This window comes from Anomaloglossus baeobatrachus, chromosome 11 (assembly GCF_048569485.1).
Source record: "Anomaloglossus baeobatrachus isolate aAnoBae1 chromosome 11, aAnoBae1.hap1, whole genome shotgun sequence".
Lineage (NCBI taxonomy): Eukaryota > Metazoa > Chordata > Amphibia > Anura > Aromobatidae > Anomaloglossus > Anomaloglossus baeobatrachus.
The window spans coordinates 20,811,820-20,829,516 of record NC_134363.1 but is presented as its reverse complement, the minus strand read 5'-3'; the positions used below and the strand labels follow the sequence as shown (position 1 = coordinate 20,829,516).

Here is a 17,697-nt window from a genome sequence, read left to right as displayed (position 1 = left end):
CCTTAAATGGAGAACCTCTCTGTAGTCTTAAGTGAAGGACCTCTCTGTGGCCTTACGTGGAGGACCTCTCTGTTGTCTTAAGTGAAGGACCTCTCTGTGGCCTTACGTGGAGGACCTCTCTGTTGTCTTAAGTGGAGGAAGTGAAGGACTTCTCTGTGCTCTTAAGTGGAGGACTTTTCTGTGGTTTTAAGTGCAGGACCTCTGTGTAGTCTTAAGTGAAGGACCTCTCTGTAGTCTTAAGTGGAGGACCTCTCTATAGTCCTAAGTGGAGGATGTGGAGGACCTCTCAGTTGTCTTAAGTGGAGGACCTCTCCATAGTCTTAAGTGAAGGACCCCTTTGTGGCCTTACGTGGAGGACCTCTCTGTGGTCTTAAGTGGAGGAAGTGAAGGACTTCTCTGTGGTCTTAAGTGGAGGACCTCTCTGTGGTCTTAAGTGGAGGACCTCTCTGTGGTCTTAAGTGGAGGACCTCTCTGTGGTCTTAAGTGGAGGACCTCTCTGTGGTCTTAAGTGGAGGACCTCTCTGTGGTCTTAAGTGGAGGACCTCTCTGTGGTCTTAAGTGGAGGACCTCTCTGTGGTCTTAAGTGGAGGACCTCTCTGTGGTCTTAAGTGGAGGACCTCTCTGTTGTCTTAAGTGGAGGACCTCTCTGTTGTCTTAAGTGGAGGACCTCTCTGTTGTCTTAAGTGGAGGACCTCTCTGTTGTCTTAAGTGGAGGACCTCTCTGTTGTCTTAAGTGGAGGACCTCTCTGTTGTCTTAAGTGGAGGACCTCTCTGTTGTCTTAAGTGGAGGACCTCTCTGTTGTCTTAAGTGGAGGACCTCTCTGTTGTCTTAAGTGGAGGACCTCTCTATAGTCTTAAGGGAAGGACCTCTCTATAATCTTAAGTGGAGGATCTCTGTGTAATGGAGGACCTCTCTGTGGTCTTAAGTGGAGGAAGTGGAGGACTTCTCAGTGGTCTTAAGTGGAGGACCTCTCTTTTGCCTTAAATGGAGAACCTCTCTGTAGTCTTAAGTGAAGGACCTCTCTGTGGCCTTACGTGGAGGACCTCTCTGTTGTCTTAAGTGGAGGAAGTGAAGGACTTCTCTGTGCTCTTAAGTGGAGGACTTTTCTGTGGTTTTAAGTGCAGGACCTCTGTGTAGTCTTAAGTGAAGGACCTCTCTGTAGTCTTAAGTGGAGGACCTTTCTGTGGTCTTAAGTTGAGGACCTCTCAGTTGTCTTAAGTGGAGGAATTCTCTGTAGTCTTAAGTGGGGGTCTTTTCTGTGCTCTAAAGTGGAGGGCCTCTCTGTTGTCTTAAGTGGAGGACCTCTCTGTATTGCTTTCTCTTCTAAATGGAGCATCATCCAGGGTTGAACAGAACTTCTTACACGGCCAGAGGTTCCTCAACTTCATTAAGATGTTACCTATAAAGTTGAAAAATGTTTTCTTGACAGTCGTTGACGTGTAATAAAAAATAATTGGATCCAACGCGGCATTGAACGTGCTGAGTAGAAGAGCATTCACCCTCCATTGTGGACTCTCATTCTGTATGAACCCAACGATATGAGATATATTGTATGGCGCAAAGCAGATGCAAAAGTTGGTAAGAGTGGCCAAGGCCAAGCCGATGGCTCGCTGCTTCCTCTTCTTTTGGATGTTGGGAAGGGACATCAGAATTCGTACAAAGTTTATGTAACAAAAAAGAGTTATAATGGACGGAATGAAGAAGAGGACCACACCTAATTCAAGTCGTACCGGGAGAAGAATCTTTAGTTGATCCTCATTAAATTGGTCATAGCATTTGTTCTCGGTGAAGGTCTCGTTGTGGGGTATACAGTACTGGACCACATACACAATGCTGCAGTGAGCACAGGCCAGAAACCAGAAGAGGATGCTCGCGAAAATCGCATAAGAAGGTTTTCGGTGAAGTTTGTACTTTATTGGAAAAGCCACTCCGAGATATCGCTCTATGCTGACGGCCATGAGGAACAAAGTGCTGATGTAGATGCTACTAAAATAGCAAAAACCTGTAATGGCACAAAGAAAAAGTGGCATATCCCAAATCATCCCTGAGGCAGCCTCCCGCATCTTCAGAGGAAGGAAGAGGAGCAAGACGAGGTCTGAGATTGTCAGGTTGAGGAGAAGGATGTCCACCGGTGTTGGCTTCTTACGAACCTTGACTTGGAAAGCGTAGAAAGCCAACAAGTTGGAAGGTAGACCAGTCAGGAAAGTGAAAATGTAGACGGCCAGGACCAGCTGATGGTTCTGCTCAATACCATGAGAGCCTCTAAAAAAAAGAACAAAATATAAAAAAATCATTAATAACTTAAAAAGGTGTTGGAACTTTGATTGCTGAGGTTGGTCTACATGTTTACATTTTTTTGGCATTATCTCCATATGATTTACAATTACAGTTTAACCCTTGACTGATAAGCCATATTAATTGATTTTTGTCCCTTATCTCGAAAGTAGGCTTAATGGTAGCCAGGTTCGAGCCCCCAGCGTGACCCTGTCTCCTGTCCAAGCCCTAATGCTACTCTCCCCCACCCCTGGAACGGGCCGGAAACCCAGTAACCAAAACTCCCCAAATAGGCACAGACAAGGGTAGACAAAATCTCGCACACACTGCCCTTAAATGTGAAGGGGGGACAGTATGTGAACTGAGGGGTAAAGCAAAAGGGGTATGCAATTAATGCACAACTGTAGGACTCACACACCAGGCGAAACCGTAACTTGTAGATCACCATATACAGGATAACCACAGGAACCAGGAAGCAAAGCTATATCCGGCACTCAACCCCAGTATCCAGAGCCTTGTAAAGGGTGAAGGCAGTTGGTAATCAGCAGCCTGATCTCCCAGCAGATGATCACAAGCTAGCAGGGATTAACTCCTGCTGTACTGGAGAGCAGGGTTCACTTAAAGTAACAACCTCACCACGTGTGCCGGCACCGCTGGAAAGGCACCGGCATGGAGGATGAGTATAGACTTCTTTATATTAAAGGCAGCAAACATAGGGAATGAGAAAGGGTTGTCCAAGTAGAGGACAACCCCTTTAAAGGAAATCTGCCATTAAGAACATCCCCATTGAGAAAGGGCATGCGTAAGAGTATTAGGTATAACAGAATGAAAGGAAGAGGGAAAAAAAGGCACAGACACAGACATATCAGTGCAGCTTTCTAGTAAGTGTTTTATCTCAACCTATGTCACAAGACGTTTTGCAAAAACTTCGCCTACTGTCATGTCGGTGTTGGACTCTATTCAGATTGCAGATTCTGTCTCTCTGCCTGGTGGGTTATCTGGTGTCTGGGATCAACACAGGCAGACTCAGGCATCGACCTGCTTTGTACTGATTCATAGGCAGGCTAGCAAGAGTTATTCTCTGTTAATATGTTTGCTTCTTTAATAACATGTTGTCAGGAGGCCTATCACATCTGCCTCCTCCTATTTATGCTGGTGGAATCATTCTACCCATGCCAGCTATAGTTTATTCTATGTTGGCCTGTGAGGTGTGGTGTCCCAGACTCTCTAGTGAAAGTTGTGCTTTTTTGCTTGGTGCGGTTATGGAGTCAACCCCCTGTTCTTTTGTGCTTCCTTCCTGCTCTTGTTTTCCTCTTGACACTCTTATTGTCTTATCCTATGTGCGTGCTGTGTGACAGAGTTTTGGTTTTCCCTTGTCTGGCTTTTTTGTGGTTTCAAGACACTCCTGAGATGTGGTGTTTCAGATTTACTGGTGAAAACTGGGTCTTTTGCTTGGTGTGGTTGTTGCGTTTACCCCTGTTGTTTTATACTTCCTTCCTGCTCTTTTTTTTTTCTCCTGAATCTCTTATTGTCTTTACCTTTTGTGTGTGTGCTGTGTGACAGAGTTCTGGTTTTCCTTTGTCAATCTTTTTCTGTGGTTTCAACACACTCCTGCCCCATCCTTCCCTGTGGGAGGAGAAATCAGATCAGGAATGGTCAGGAGCAGGGCCAGGAAGGAGACTCAGGCATCTCTACCATCAGGAGTATCCTTGAGATTAAGGGCTGGTCAGGAGCAGGGCCAGTTTTGTTTTTCCTTTGTCAATCTTTTTCTGTGGTTTCAACACACTCCTGTCCCATCCTTCCCTGTGGGAGGAGGAATCAGATCAGGACTGGTCAGGAGCAAGGCCAGGAAGGAGACTCGGGCATCTCCATCATCAGGAGTATCCTTGACATTAAGGGCTGGTCGGGAGCAGGGCCAGGAAGGAGACTCAGGCATCTCCACCATCAGGAGTATCCCTGAAATTAAGAGCTGGTCAGGAGCAGGGCCAGTTTTGGTTTTCCTTTGCCAATCTTTTTCTGTGGTTTCAACACAGTCCTCTCCCATCCTTCCCTGTGGGAGGAGGAATCAGATCAGGATTGGTCAGGAGCAGGGCCAGGAAGGAGACTCGGGCATCTCCACCATCAGGAGTATCCCTGAAATTAAGGGCTGGTCAGGAGCAGGGCCAGTTTTCATTTTCCTTTGTCAATCTTTTTCTATGGTTTCAACATACTCCTATGCCATCCCATCCCTCCCTGGGAGAGGGGGAGGGGGAATTAGATTAGGACTAGTCAGTAACAGGACTAGAAAGGAGACTCAGGCCTCTCCACCATCAGGAGTATCTTTGAGAATAGCGATAGCATAGGGTCCCCTTAGCTTGAGGGACAGTTTAGTAGCCCTGGTTGCCTGCTATCCCGAAGTCATCGTGACCACCTAGTGATCAATTTACAGTTTATATTGTCATTCATTCTGCTGGTACTATTCAACATGATGTATATATACCATAGATGGGAGAGCAGGAATCTCTCAAACCTGGGTGTGCAGTGTATGAGAGACATCATGGCAGCTTGTCTTCACCCACCAGCTCAGAGACAACTGAAAACTATAGATAGAGTCTGCAATGGGGAATGCAGAGTGCAAGTGATATTATGGCCAGATATATTGGGATGTGAGTGGAAGGATAAATGAACACCCTGTGCACAATCTACAGACTAAAGCTTCTCCTCCATTTCTTCCTAGCCCATTTATAATGAAAGATATAATTTTTTATTTCCCTATTAAACAGTAAAGATTTCCGAGCCGGATATGAAACTATCCCCATCAGCTTTTATTATATGACTCGTTATAAAATAATCTATTCAGCCAGACATTAATTGAACCGTTCCGTGCTCGCCGGGTCAGCGGCTGTCGTGAGTGCGGCAATAAATATCTTTCATTAAATGTCGGTTGTTGATCAGATAATTTGCATGGATCGGTTCTTCTTCTTTAACAGGGATAAAATATGTAATGGATGCAGCCACGCGTTTTCAACTTTTTTGATGTTCTCATGCTCAGTTGCTCAGTACTGGTAACTAGTGATGAGCGGGCACTACCATGCTCAGGTGCTCAGTACTGGTAACTAGTGATGAGCGGGCACTACCATGCTTGGGTGCTCAGTACTGGTAACTAGTGATGAGCGGGCACTACCATGCTCAGGTGCTCAGTACTGGTAACTAGTGATGAGCGAGCACTACCATGCTCAGGTGCTCAGTACTGGTAACTAGTGATGAGCGGGCACTACCATGCTCGGGTGCTCAGTACTGGTAACTAGTGATGAGCGGGCACTACCATGCTCAGGTGCTCAGTACTGGTAACTAGTGATGAGTGGGCACTACCATGCTTGGGTGCTCAGTACTGGTAACTAGTGATGAGCGGGCACTACCATGCTCAGGTGCTCAGTACTGGTAACTAGTGATGAGCGGGCACTACCATGCTCAGGTGCTCAGTACTGGTAACTAGTGATGAGCGGGCACTACCATGCTTGGGTGCTCAGTACTGGTAACTAGTGATGAGCGGGCACTACCATGCTCAGGTGCTCAGTACTGGTAACTAGTGATGAGCGGGCACTACCATGCTCAGGTGCTCAGTACTGGTAACTAGTGATGAGCGGGCACTACCATGCTCAGGTGCTCTCTACTGGTAACTAGTGATGAGCGGGCACTACCATGCTCAGGTGCTCAGTACTGGTAACTAGTGATGAGTGGGCACTACCATGCTTGGGTGCTCAGTACTCGTAACTAGTGATGAGCGGGCACTACCATGCTCAGGTGCTCAGTACTGGTAACTAGTGATGAGCGGGCACTACCATGCTCAGGTGCTCAGTACTGGTAACTAGTGATGAGCGGGCACTACCATGCTCGGGTGCTCAGTACTGGTAACTAGTGATGAGCGGGTACTACCATGCTCGGGTGCTCAGTACTGGTAACTAGTGATGAGCGGGCACTACCATGCTCGGGTGCTCAGTACTGGTAACTAGTGATGAGCGGGCACTACCATGCTCGGGTGCTCAGTACTGGTAACTAGTGATGAGCGGGCACTACCATGCTCAGGTGCTCAGTACTGGTAACTAGTGATGAGCGGGCACTACCATGCTCGGGTGCTCAGTACTGGTAACTAGTGATGAGCGGACACTACCATGCTCGGGTGCTCAGTACTGGTAACTAGTGATGAGCGGGCACTACCATGCTCGGGTGCTCAGTACTGGTAACTAGTGATGAGTGAGGACTACCATTAAACTGAATGGAGCTGGAAGCTATAGTTATAAATAGCAACTGTCAGTGGTGGCTATTGGAACAAAATAAACTATTAGCATAAAAAGCTTATGTGTGAGAGACAGAGACAGCCCTGGAAAGAGAGACTGGTTAAGAGACAGATGGGGAAGAGACAGACGGGGAAAGAGACAGACAGACACACACATAGAGACAGACACAGAGATGGAGACAGACACACTGATACAAATACAGAGACATAGACACAGACGGACAAGGAAAGAGACAGACAGGGAGAGAGACAGTTACAATCCCGGGCAATGCCCGGGTACTACAGCTAGTATGTGTATGTATGTATGTGTATGTATGTATGTGTATGTGTATATATATACAAATATAAGATAAATTATATATGCAATATATATAAATATAATGTATATTTATATATATTTACACATAGAGAGAGAGAGAGAGAGAATATATAATTAACAATTATATTATATATTTATACATTATATATATTTTTTTATATATATATATATATATAAAATGTATAAATAAATATGTAAATATATGTATGTGTGTGTGTGTGTATATATATATATATATATATATATATATATATATATATATATATATATATATATATATATATATATGAGAGTTAGTATTTTCATAAATAATAATGATAATAATACTGCTAATAATAATAATAATAATAATAATAATAATAATATTTCTGAAATAAACCAATGCACATATGCTCCTTTCAATATGTCTGTGAACTGCCTTTTCATGATTTGCTCCTATTAATTATTTCCTCTAGCAGGCGGATTAATAATATTTTTAATTGCTCATTAATTTCTCCATAAGCCTGGCTTTATCAGTTGAGCTTCCAGTTAATTATCCCGCTTGTCGCAGATTACATGATGTGGGCAGAGTCAACAGTGACTAGTGATAAGGCGCACATCAGTATCTGGTGTCACAGCCTGACTGCTGCTATCCTCTCCTATCCGTCCTGATAGAGGACAGCCCATAAATGTCTTATTGACACAGCTGCCGCTGAGGAGACACGTCCAGTACACAGCATTGCCGGGAATGCGAGGCCCTATTGTGAGCGCAAGCAACAAAGAAATCAAGAGGCAGAAAAACAAACCCCATACACTACAGGGGATCCCCGAGATTTCACAAGAGGAGTTTATTTCCTTCATGACAGGATCTGAGTCTTAAGCAGGTGAATTTCATAATCTCAACAAAGCAAGATATATTCCTAACACAATGATATCATCTCATGGAATAGGTTTTACTAAATTATTGTTTTTGTTATGAATCACCCTGTGTAACATCAGACTATAACGATTATAATAGTGCCCCCTATGTACAGAAATATATCTACTATAATACTGCCCCCTATGTACAAGAATATAACTACTATAATACTGCCCCCTATGTACAAGAATATAACTACTATAATACTGCCCCCTATGTACAAGAATATAACTACTATAATACTGCCCCCTATGTACAGGAATATATCTACTATAATACTGCCCCCTATGTACAGGAATATATCTACTATAATACTGCCCCTTATGTACAAGAATATAATCACTATAATACTGCCCCCTATGTACAAGAATATAACTACTATAATACTGCCCCCTATGTACAAGAATATAACTACTACAATACTGCCTCCTATGTACAAGAATATAACTGCTATAATACTGCCCCCTATGTACAAGAATATAACTACTATAATACTGCCCCTATGTACAAGAATATATCTACTATAATACTGCCCCCTATGTACAAGAATATAACTACTATAATACTGCCCCCTATGTACAGGAATATATCTACTATAATACTGCCCCCTATGTACAGGAATATATCTACTATAATACTGCCCCCTATGTACAAGAATATAACTACTATAATACTGCCCCCTATGTACAGGAATATATCTACTATAATACTGCCCCCTATGTACAGGAATATATCTACTATAATACTGCCCCCTATGTACAGGAATATATCTACTATAATACTGCCCCCTATGTACAGAAATATATCTACTATAATACTGCCCCCTATGTACAGGAATATATCTACTATAATACTGCCCCTATGTACAAGAATATAACTACTATAATACTGCCCCTATGTACAAGAATATAACTACTATAATACTGCCCCTATGTACAAGAATATAACTACTATAATACTGCTCCCTATGTACAAGAATATAACTATTATAATACTGCCCCTATGTACAAGAATATAACTACTATAATACTGCCCCCTATGTACAGGAATATATCTATTATAATACTGCCCCTATGTACAAGAATATAACTACTATAATACTGCCCCCTATGTACAAGAATATAACTACTATAATACTGCCCCTATATACAAGAATATAACTACTATAATACTGCCCCTATGTACAAGAATATAACTACTATAATACTACCCCTATATACAAGAGTATAACTACTATAATACTGCTCCCTATGTACAAGAATATAATTACTATAATACTGCTCCTATGTACAAGAATATAACTACTATAATACTGCCCCTATATACAAGAATATAACTACTATAATACTGCCCCTATGTACAAGAATATAACTACTATAATACTGCCCCTATGTACAAGAATATAACTACTATAATACTACCCCTATGTACAAGAGTATAACTACTATAATACTGCCCCTATATACAAGAATATAACTACTATAATACTGCTCCCTATGTACAAGAATATAATTACTATAATACTGCTCCTATGTACAAGAATATAACTACTATAATACTGCCCCCTATGTACAAGAAAATATCTACTATAATACTGCTCTTATGTACAACTATATAACTACTGTACTGCTATACTCTATGGTGACACGCTCACTAAACTGAAATAAATGTATCCATGTTGGAACTTAACAATTACTTCATATTAGGGTTTGGCGGGTTTTCGTAAAGATTCTCAAATGTCTCAATATTTACTAACACACATTATCGATGATTTCTTTGAGGGCTGATTATCTGTCATTTACCCAGAGCTCATTCTTCTAGGACACATCGATCAATGGGGAAGCTGAGAATGATGAAAGAGCTAATGTTTGCCAAATGCTTTTCCATGTCACATTTGTCACAGTTTTGAGCCAATCAGATGTCTCCCCTACATCTTTCACTTCTCTGTGACTTAATTCAGCCTGACAGAATGCGTTGGCTAAGAAGCTGCAGCTGCATCCCCCTCCTCTCCCCACTACCCTCTTTTAAATGCTTGTTGAGTGACCCTGCTCTTCTTTTTGCAATGTTACAGATATTTGATCTTAGACAATCAGAAGCCCCCCTTACTTATCTCAATCTCAGTGGGGAAGACATAATGCAGCTGCATCCCCCTCCTCTCCCCATTGCTTTGTCTTATAAAAGCCTCATGTTCTTTTTGCAATGTTAGAGATATTTACTCTAAACCATCAGGAGCCCCCCTTACTTATCTTAATCTCAGTTGGGCAGAAATAATGCAGCTGCATCCCCCTCCTCTCCCCATTGCTTTCTCTTATAAAAGCCTGCTGTTCTTTTTGCAATGTTACAGATATTTGCTCTAACACATTCAGAAACCCTCTTTACTTATCTCAATTTCACTGGGGCATATATAGTGCAGCTGTATCCCCCTCCTCTCCCCACTGTCCTGTCTTTTAAATGCATGCTGGGTGAGCCCACTCTTCTTTTTGCCTTGTTACAAATATTTGCGATGACACAATCAGAAGCTCCCCTTACTTTTCTCAATCTCAATTGGGCAGACATAATGTAGCTGCATCTCCCTCCTCTCCCCATTGCCCTGTCTTTTAAATGTTTGTTGAGTGATCCTGCTCTTGTTTTTGCCATGTTACAAATATTTGCTCTGACACAATTAGAATCCCCCTTTACTTATTTCAATCTCAGTTTGGTAGATATAATGCAGCTGCATCCCCCTCCTCTCCCCCCTCCCCTGTCTTTAACATACTTGTTAAGTTAGCTGGCTGTTTTTTTTGCCATGTTACAGATATTTATTCTCAGACAATCAGAAGCCCCCCTTACTTATCTCAATCTCAGTGGGGCAAAGCTGATGCAGCTGCATCCCCCTCCTCTCCCCAATGCACTATCTTCTAAATGCTTTTTGAACTAAGCTTGTCTTCTTTTTCCTATGTTACAAATATTTGTTCTTAGACAATCAGAAGCCCCCCTTACTTATCTCAATCTCAGTGGGGGTAGAGATGATGCAGCTGCAACCCCCTCCTTTCCCACTGGCCTGTCATTTAAATAATTGATGAGTGAGCCCGCTCTTCTTTTTGCCATATTACAGATATTTTCTCTGATACAATTATGAGCCCCCTTTACTTATCTCAATCTCAGTGGAGTACAGATAATGCAGCTGCATCCCCCTCTTCTCCCCACTGCCCTACTTTTAAATAATCGATGAGTGAACCTGCTCTTCTTTTTGCCATATTACAGATATTTTCTCTGATACAATCAGGAGCCCCTCTTACTTATCTCAATCTTAGTGGGGTAGAGATAATGCAGCTGCATCCCCCTCTTCTCCCCACTGCCCTACTTTTAAATGCTTTTTGAGTGAGCCTGCTCTTCTTTTTTCCATGCTACATATATTTGCTCTGAGACAATTAGAAGCCCCCTTACTTATTTCAATCTCTCTATTTCAGCCATAATGCAGCTGCATCTCCCTCCTCTCCCCACTGCCCTGACTTGTATTTACTATGTTACACTTGATGTAATTTGTTTATTGAACTTCTATAGACAGCCTACAAGAGGAAACATTTTCTACCGGCAACTGGAGGGCGGAAATGATGACACGTACCCCATATAAGATAACTCAAAATACAAAGGAACATGAATTATATCTGGTGCTTATTACTTATTTGCATAAATTAATTAAGCCAATAAGTTAAAAAATGTTCCAAATGATCATTTTGCCAATGATATAACATAGGAATATTTAATAAGTTTAGTGACCTCCCCTGCCGGACCCCAGGGACCCCCTTTTTTTTAATAGGATGACACTAGGTGAATCATAGTCCTCGTCTGTTCACCTTCTAGAGGATTTTTATGGCATTTTTTATTTTTTTCTCCTCCTCTGCAGCAGTTGGATGGCCGGCAGATTTAATGTAGCACTTTGAAGTTTACAAGCCAATTTTTTTTTATCCAGGATTGGATTTTTATAGGACTCAGAGACTCTCCAGGGCAGAATCTGCGCTACTTTATGTCAGGTTTACACATTGCAGACCCAGCACATTGTGTTCCTGGATTACACAATGCCAGCGAGGGATGAGCGGACCCATGGATGTTTGGATTTGTCGAGTTTGGTTGGACTTTAGTTAAAAGTTTAATTTGTGAACGCAAACCCTATATAAGTCAATGGGACCCAAAGATTTGGGTACCCAAATGGCTGTGAAATTGTCGTACTAAGGGCCAGGGGGCTGCCACAGCCCTGCAAAACAAATGTGGATAGGGAATAAATAAAAAAAATTGACGTTGGCTCCCAACTATTTTTGATAACCAGAGCAGGTAAAGCAGACAGCTGGAGGCAGTCATAAGAAATTCCAGGCTGCCACTGATCACAAGTGACCTATGGAGCCTTGTTCTCAGAAACTTCTCAGAACAAGGCTCCATGGGATTCTATGGGTGTTGGACATTACACCGTTGGATTACATCAGAATGTTGAGGATTTATTTTTAATTAATATATTGGTGAATGAGAGAGTATGGGAGAAGGGTCTTTATTCAAATAAACTGTTTTTTCCATGTGTGTTTTTTTTTTAACTCAATACTTACCGGGTTAGTAATGGGGGTGTCCAATAAACGTCTCTCCATTAGTAACCCCTGGGCTTGATGCCAGCTGTCTATTCACAGCTGACATCAACCCCATAAACCAATACCCTGATTGCCACCTCACCAGGGCAACCAGGAATCCCTGTGTGTTTTTTTTAACTCTATACTTACCGGATTAATAATGGGGGTGTCCAATAAACACCTGTCTATTACTAACCCCTGGGCTTGATGCCAGCTGTCAATTCACAGCTGACATCAACCCCATAAACCAATACCCTGATTGCCACTGCACCAGAGTAACCAGGATTCCCTATGTGTTTTTTCTTAACTCTATACTTACCAGGTTAGTAATGGGGGTGTCCAATAAACGCCTCTCCATTACTAACCCCTGGGCTTGATGCTAGTTGTCAATTCACAGCTGACATCAACCCCATAAACCAATACCCTGATTGCCACCGCACCATAGTAACCGGGATTCTCTGTGTGTTTTTTTTAACTCTTTACTTACCGGGTTAGTAATGGGGGTGTCCAATAAACGCTTCTGCATTACTAACCCCTGAGCTTCATGCCGGCTATCAATTCACAGCTGACATCAACCCCATAAACCAATACCCCGATTGATACCGCATCAGCGTAACCGGGATTCCCTATGTGTGTATTTTTTTTAACTCTATACTTACCAGGTTAGTAAAGGGGGTGTTTGATAGATGCCTCTCCATTACTAACTCCTTGGCTTGATGCCAGCTGCCAAATCACAGCTAACATCAACCCCATAAACCAATACCCCGATTTGTAATTGGGTGTCCAATAGACGCCTTTCCATTACTAGTACACTTTACAAGAATATACATATGGGAAATATATAAGCCTCTCCATTACTAACCCATGTGCTTGATGCTAGCTGCCAATTCACAGCTGACATCAACCCCATAAACTATTACCCCTATTGCCACCGCCCCAGGGCAAAACGCCACAAATGGAGCATCTAATAGATTCACCACTTCTGGGGCAGCTGCGGGCTGCTATTTTTAGGCTGGGAAGGGCCAAATAACCATGGGCCTTCTGAGTCTAATAATATCAGCCCCCAGCTGTCTGCTTTACTTTGGCTAGTTATCAAAAATAGGGGGGAGACCCTACATAGTTTTTATTTATTTTGTTCACAGCAGCGTCCAGACATCTTCCCCATGCCAAAAAGCTTGTTGATTGGCTGCAGCCTTTTAACCCTAGAATGCATACCTGGGGCCTCGCAGGCCTGCTAGGTTACTTGTTTTCTATGGTAGATTTCTATGGTTGCGCATTCTAGGGTTAACAAACTTTATTGAGCACCCGAACTTCGACACTGATTTCTCTGAAAAGTCCATGTTCGAGTTCAAGCCCCAGACACCAGGTGTCTGGTACAAGCCCCAAACTTTAGACTTCGGGTTGGCCCATCCATAATGCTCTCTCCTCTATATCGGCTCCAACTCTGCTACATCACATAAGAGAGGATCATAGGAACTGGAAAAAATAATGAATTTTAGAGTCATGAGAAAAATTGGGAACACTAAAATTTAATTTCTTCCCATATCTTCTGCCATGGATTGCTCTCTGTTTTCAGCCATTTTATTTTAAATTTTGCCCTTTTATAGGACAGACGAGGACTTAATATAATTTTACAGACAGGACACATATCTATCTTTGTCTGGTACTTTGTATGGGTAAACGAGAAGAAGAAATATCACATTTCTTAAGGTTTTTTTTATATCTTATCCAATTTAATATCTTCTTATGTCTATTTATTTGTTTATTTTTTGTTTATTTTATTTGTTTTGTAAATATTTATATATTATTGCTTTCCTGTGTGTGGTTAAGGTGCAACAATATAAAGAGCTACAATGTAATGTGCTGCAAGGAAAAAGTTGCTACATTGTATCCATGTCAGATGCAAGGTTCTATAAATATGTGATACATTTAACTTCCTTTTATTTGAGGAAGAAATGAACCATAAATAATGTCATTACTGTAAATGGCACAGGGGAATCTATGATATCCAGTGATGTGGTTAGATGTGATACATTCCTTTCCAAGTTATCTGGAAGAATCTTAAGGGCAAAAGTCGTCATAAGGAGAGAAGAACCTGGAATATGCAGATTATATATGATGAATAGCAAAGATAGACATAAGAGTAGGTGGGTCTAGGGGTCACCCTGGGGGTACAACTGCTGGGAACCTATCTGGCCATGAGATTGGGGCTTTGTAACCCAGAAAAAAAGGGTTCTGGATAGAGGATAAAATGACTTTTTGGGAATTAATCTTGTACCAATGGAACAGATACAACCTACTCCTTCTCTACGGAATGTAGAAGAAAAGGACCGCCCAATCCAATAGCCAAGGGATACTTCTTTATTCCGTAAGGTGCAGCATAAAAAGCAGGGAGGGAGCTGGGTGCAGGCTCCTCAAAGGGACGACGGCCGTTTCGCGCTTGTTACACAGACGCGAAACGGCCGTCGTCCCTTTGAGGAGCCTGCACCAAGCTCCTCCCTGCTTTTTATGCTGCACTTTACGGAATAAAGAGGTATTACTTGGCTATTGGATTGTGCGGTCCTTTTCTTCTACATTCTATATGAACATTATCTGGACGTCTGCCACCCTGCAGGATGAGCACTCCTCAGCTGTGGATTCTGGAGCCCAGGTCCTATTCCATTCACTTGTGAGACCCCCACAAGGTACAACCCAGTGGTGCAGGGCTACATGTCTATTTTTTGCTCTCTACTTCTCCTCTACCTTGACGACATCATATAATGACCAAATCCAGCCAAAAAGTGGTATCCATCCAATAATCCAGCCAATAAGTGGTAGGTCATGGAAAGTTTGTTGGGGCATCTATGGTACCAGTATGGCTAAGCTCTGGTACCATAATGGCCACCTACGTCCAGCAGAAAGTAAAAGCTTAAGACGATACTAAAAACTCCTTGTATGACAAAGATTGAGAAAAGGGATCTGCTTTATGGTCCAATCAGATTCCAACTGTTTACTATTTTTTTTAAATGTTCAAAATAACACGATTGAAAGTATTTGTTTGGTAGCTATAGGAAATAATTGTATCCCCAAGAACTTAGAGGGAAGCTATATTGAGACCTTTCAGAGTCAGGTTCTTTATTCCTACCCCAAACTGACCTTCAGTGGTGTAAAGGTCCAGTCACACTAAGCAACTTACCAGCGATCCCAACAACGATAGGGATCGCTGGTAAGTTGCTAGGAGGTTGCTGGTGAGCTGTCACACTGCGACGCTCCAGCGATCCCACCAGCAACCTGACCTGGCAGGGATCGCTGGAGCGTGGCTACACGAGTTGCTGGTGAGCTCACCAGCAACCAGTGACCAGCCCCCAGTCTCCTAGTTACAGCACACATCAGGTTAATTAACCCGATGTGTGCTGCAGCTAAATGTGCACAGAGCAGGGAGCAGCGCACACTGCTTAGTGCTGGCTCCTTGCTCTCCTAGTTACAGCACACATCGGGTTAATTGCCTGATGTGTGCTGCAGCTAAATGTGCACAGAGCAGGGAGCAGCGCACACTGCTTAGTGCTGGCTCCTTGCTCTCCTAGTTACAGCACACATCGGGTTAATTGCCTGATGTGTCCTGCAGCTACATGTGCACAGAGCTGGAGCCGGCACTGACAGTGAGAGCGGGGGAGGCTGGTATCAAAGGTAAATATCGGGTAACCAAGGACAGGGCTTCTTGGTTACCCGATGTTTACATTAGTTACCAGCCTCAGCAGAAGCTGGCTCCCTGCTCACTGCACATTTAGTTGTTGCTGTCTCGCTGTCACACACAGCGATCTGTGCTTCACAGCAGGACAGCAACAACTAAAAAATGGCCCAGGACATTCAGCAACAACCAACGACCTCACAGCAGGGGCCAGGTTGTTGCTGGATGTCACACACAGCAACATCGCTAGCAACGTCACAAAAGTTGTTCGTTACCAGCGATGTTGCTAGCGATGTTGCTTAGTGTGACGGGGCCTTAACTAGAATGCAATGGGCCCTGGTGCAAAGTTTGGACCTTCCCCCCCCCGCAGGTCAGATGTATGGGCCCTTGTAGCAGTCTAAATTCTATAAAGACAAACAATGTGCTCCCCCTCTCCCTTTATTATGTAGTAATGTCAATCATCCTGGGCCCCTTTCTGGTATATATGTCCGTATTCTGAGCTCCTTCATAGTAAATATGTCCCCCATCCTTGTATATATGTCCCGCATTCTAGGCCCCATCCTGGTATATATGTCCTTATCCTGGGCCCTTTCCTGGTAAATATGTCCCCTATCCCAGTAAAAATGTTTCCCATCCTGGTATATATGTCCTTATCCTGGGCCCCTTCCTGGTATATATGTTCTTATCCTGGGCCCCATCATTGTATCTATATTCTTATCCTGGGCCCTTTCCTGGTATATATGTCCTTATCCTGGGCGCCTTCCTGGTATTTATGTCCTTATTCTGGACCCATTTTTGGTATATATGTCGTTATCCTGGACCTCTTCCTGGTATATATGTCCTTATTTTGACCCCTTCCTGGTATATAACTCCTTATCCTGGACCCCTTCCTGGTATATATGTTCTTATCCTGGGTCCCATCATTGTATCTATTTTCTCATCCTGGGCCCATTCCTGGTATATATGTCCTTATCCTGGGCCCCATCATGGTATCTATGTTCTTATCCTGAGCACCTTCTTTGTATATAAGTCCTTATCCTGGGCCCCTTCCTGGTATATATGTCCTTATCCTGGGCCTCTTCCTGGTATATATATCCTAATCCTGGACCCCTTCCTGGTATATATGTTCTTATCCTGGGCCCCATCATGGTATCTATGTTCTTATCCTGAGCACCTTCTTGGTATATAAGTCCTTATCCTGGACCCTTTCCTAGTATATATGTCCTTATCCTGGACCCCATCATGGTATCTATGTTCTTATCCTGAGCCCCTTCCTGGTATATAACTTCTTATCCTGGACCCCTTCCTGGCATACATGTACTTATCCAGGGCTGCATCATTGTATCTATGTTCTTATCCTGGGCCCCTTCCTAGTATATATGTCCTTATGCTGGGCCTCTTCCTGGTGTAAATGTCCTTATGCTGGGCCTCTTCCTGGTATATATGTTCTCATCCTGGGCCCCATCATGGTATCTATGTTCTTATCCTGAGCCCCTTCTTGGTATATAAGTCTATATCCTGAACCCTTTCCTGGTATATATGTCCTTATCCTGGACCCCTTTCTGATATATATTTCTTTTTCCTGGACCCCTTCCTAGTATATATGTCCTTATCCTGTGCCCCTTCTTAGTATATAAGTCCTTACCTGGACCTCTTCCTGGTATATA

At 42.9% G+C, this 17,697-nt stretch overlaps 1 protein-coding gene across 2 annotated transcripts in view; it reads right to left on the bottom strand.

Moving 5' to 3' along the window:
- Positions 1-778: 778 nt before the first annotated feature.
- The window catches only part of LOC142257219 (free fatty acid receptor 2-like), a 22,633-nt gene continuing 5,714 nt past the window's right edge, over positions 779-17,697 (bottom strand). Inside the window, exons 2-3 of one of the 2 annotated variants that reach the window (XM_075329366.1) lie at positions 1,304-2,263; positions 779-1,178 (exon numbers count right to left, since the gene is read on the bottom strand). In XM_075329366.1, coding sequence (XP_075185481.1) covers positions 1,166-1,178; positions 1,304-2,263 — 973 coding nt within the window. In that variant the 3' untranslated portion in view covers positions 779-1,165. Of the gene's footprint in view, positions 2,264-17,697 lie in introns of both variants that reach the window. The other variant, XM_075329365.1, reaches the window with a different exon arrangement.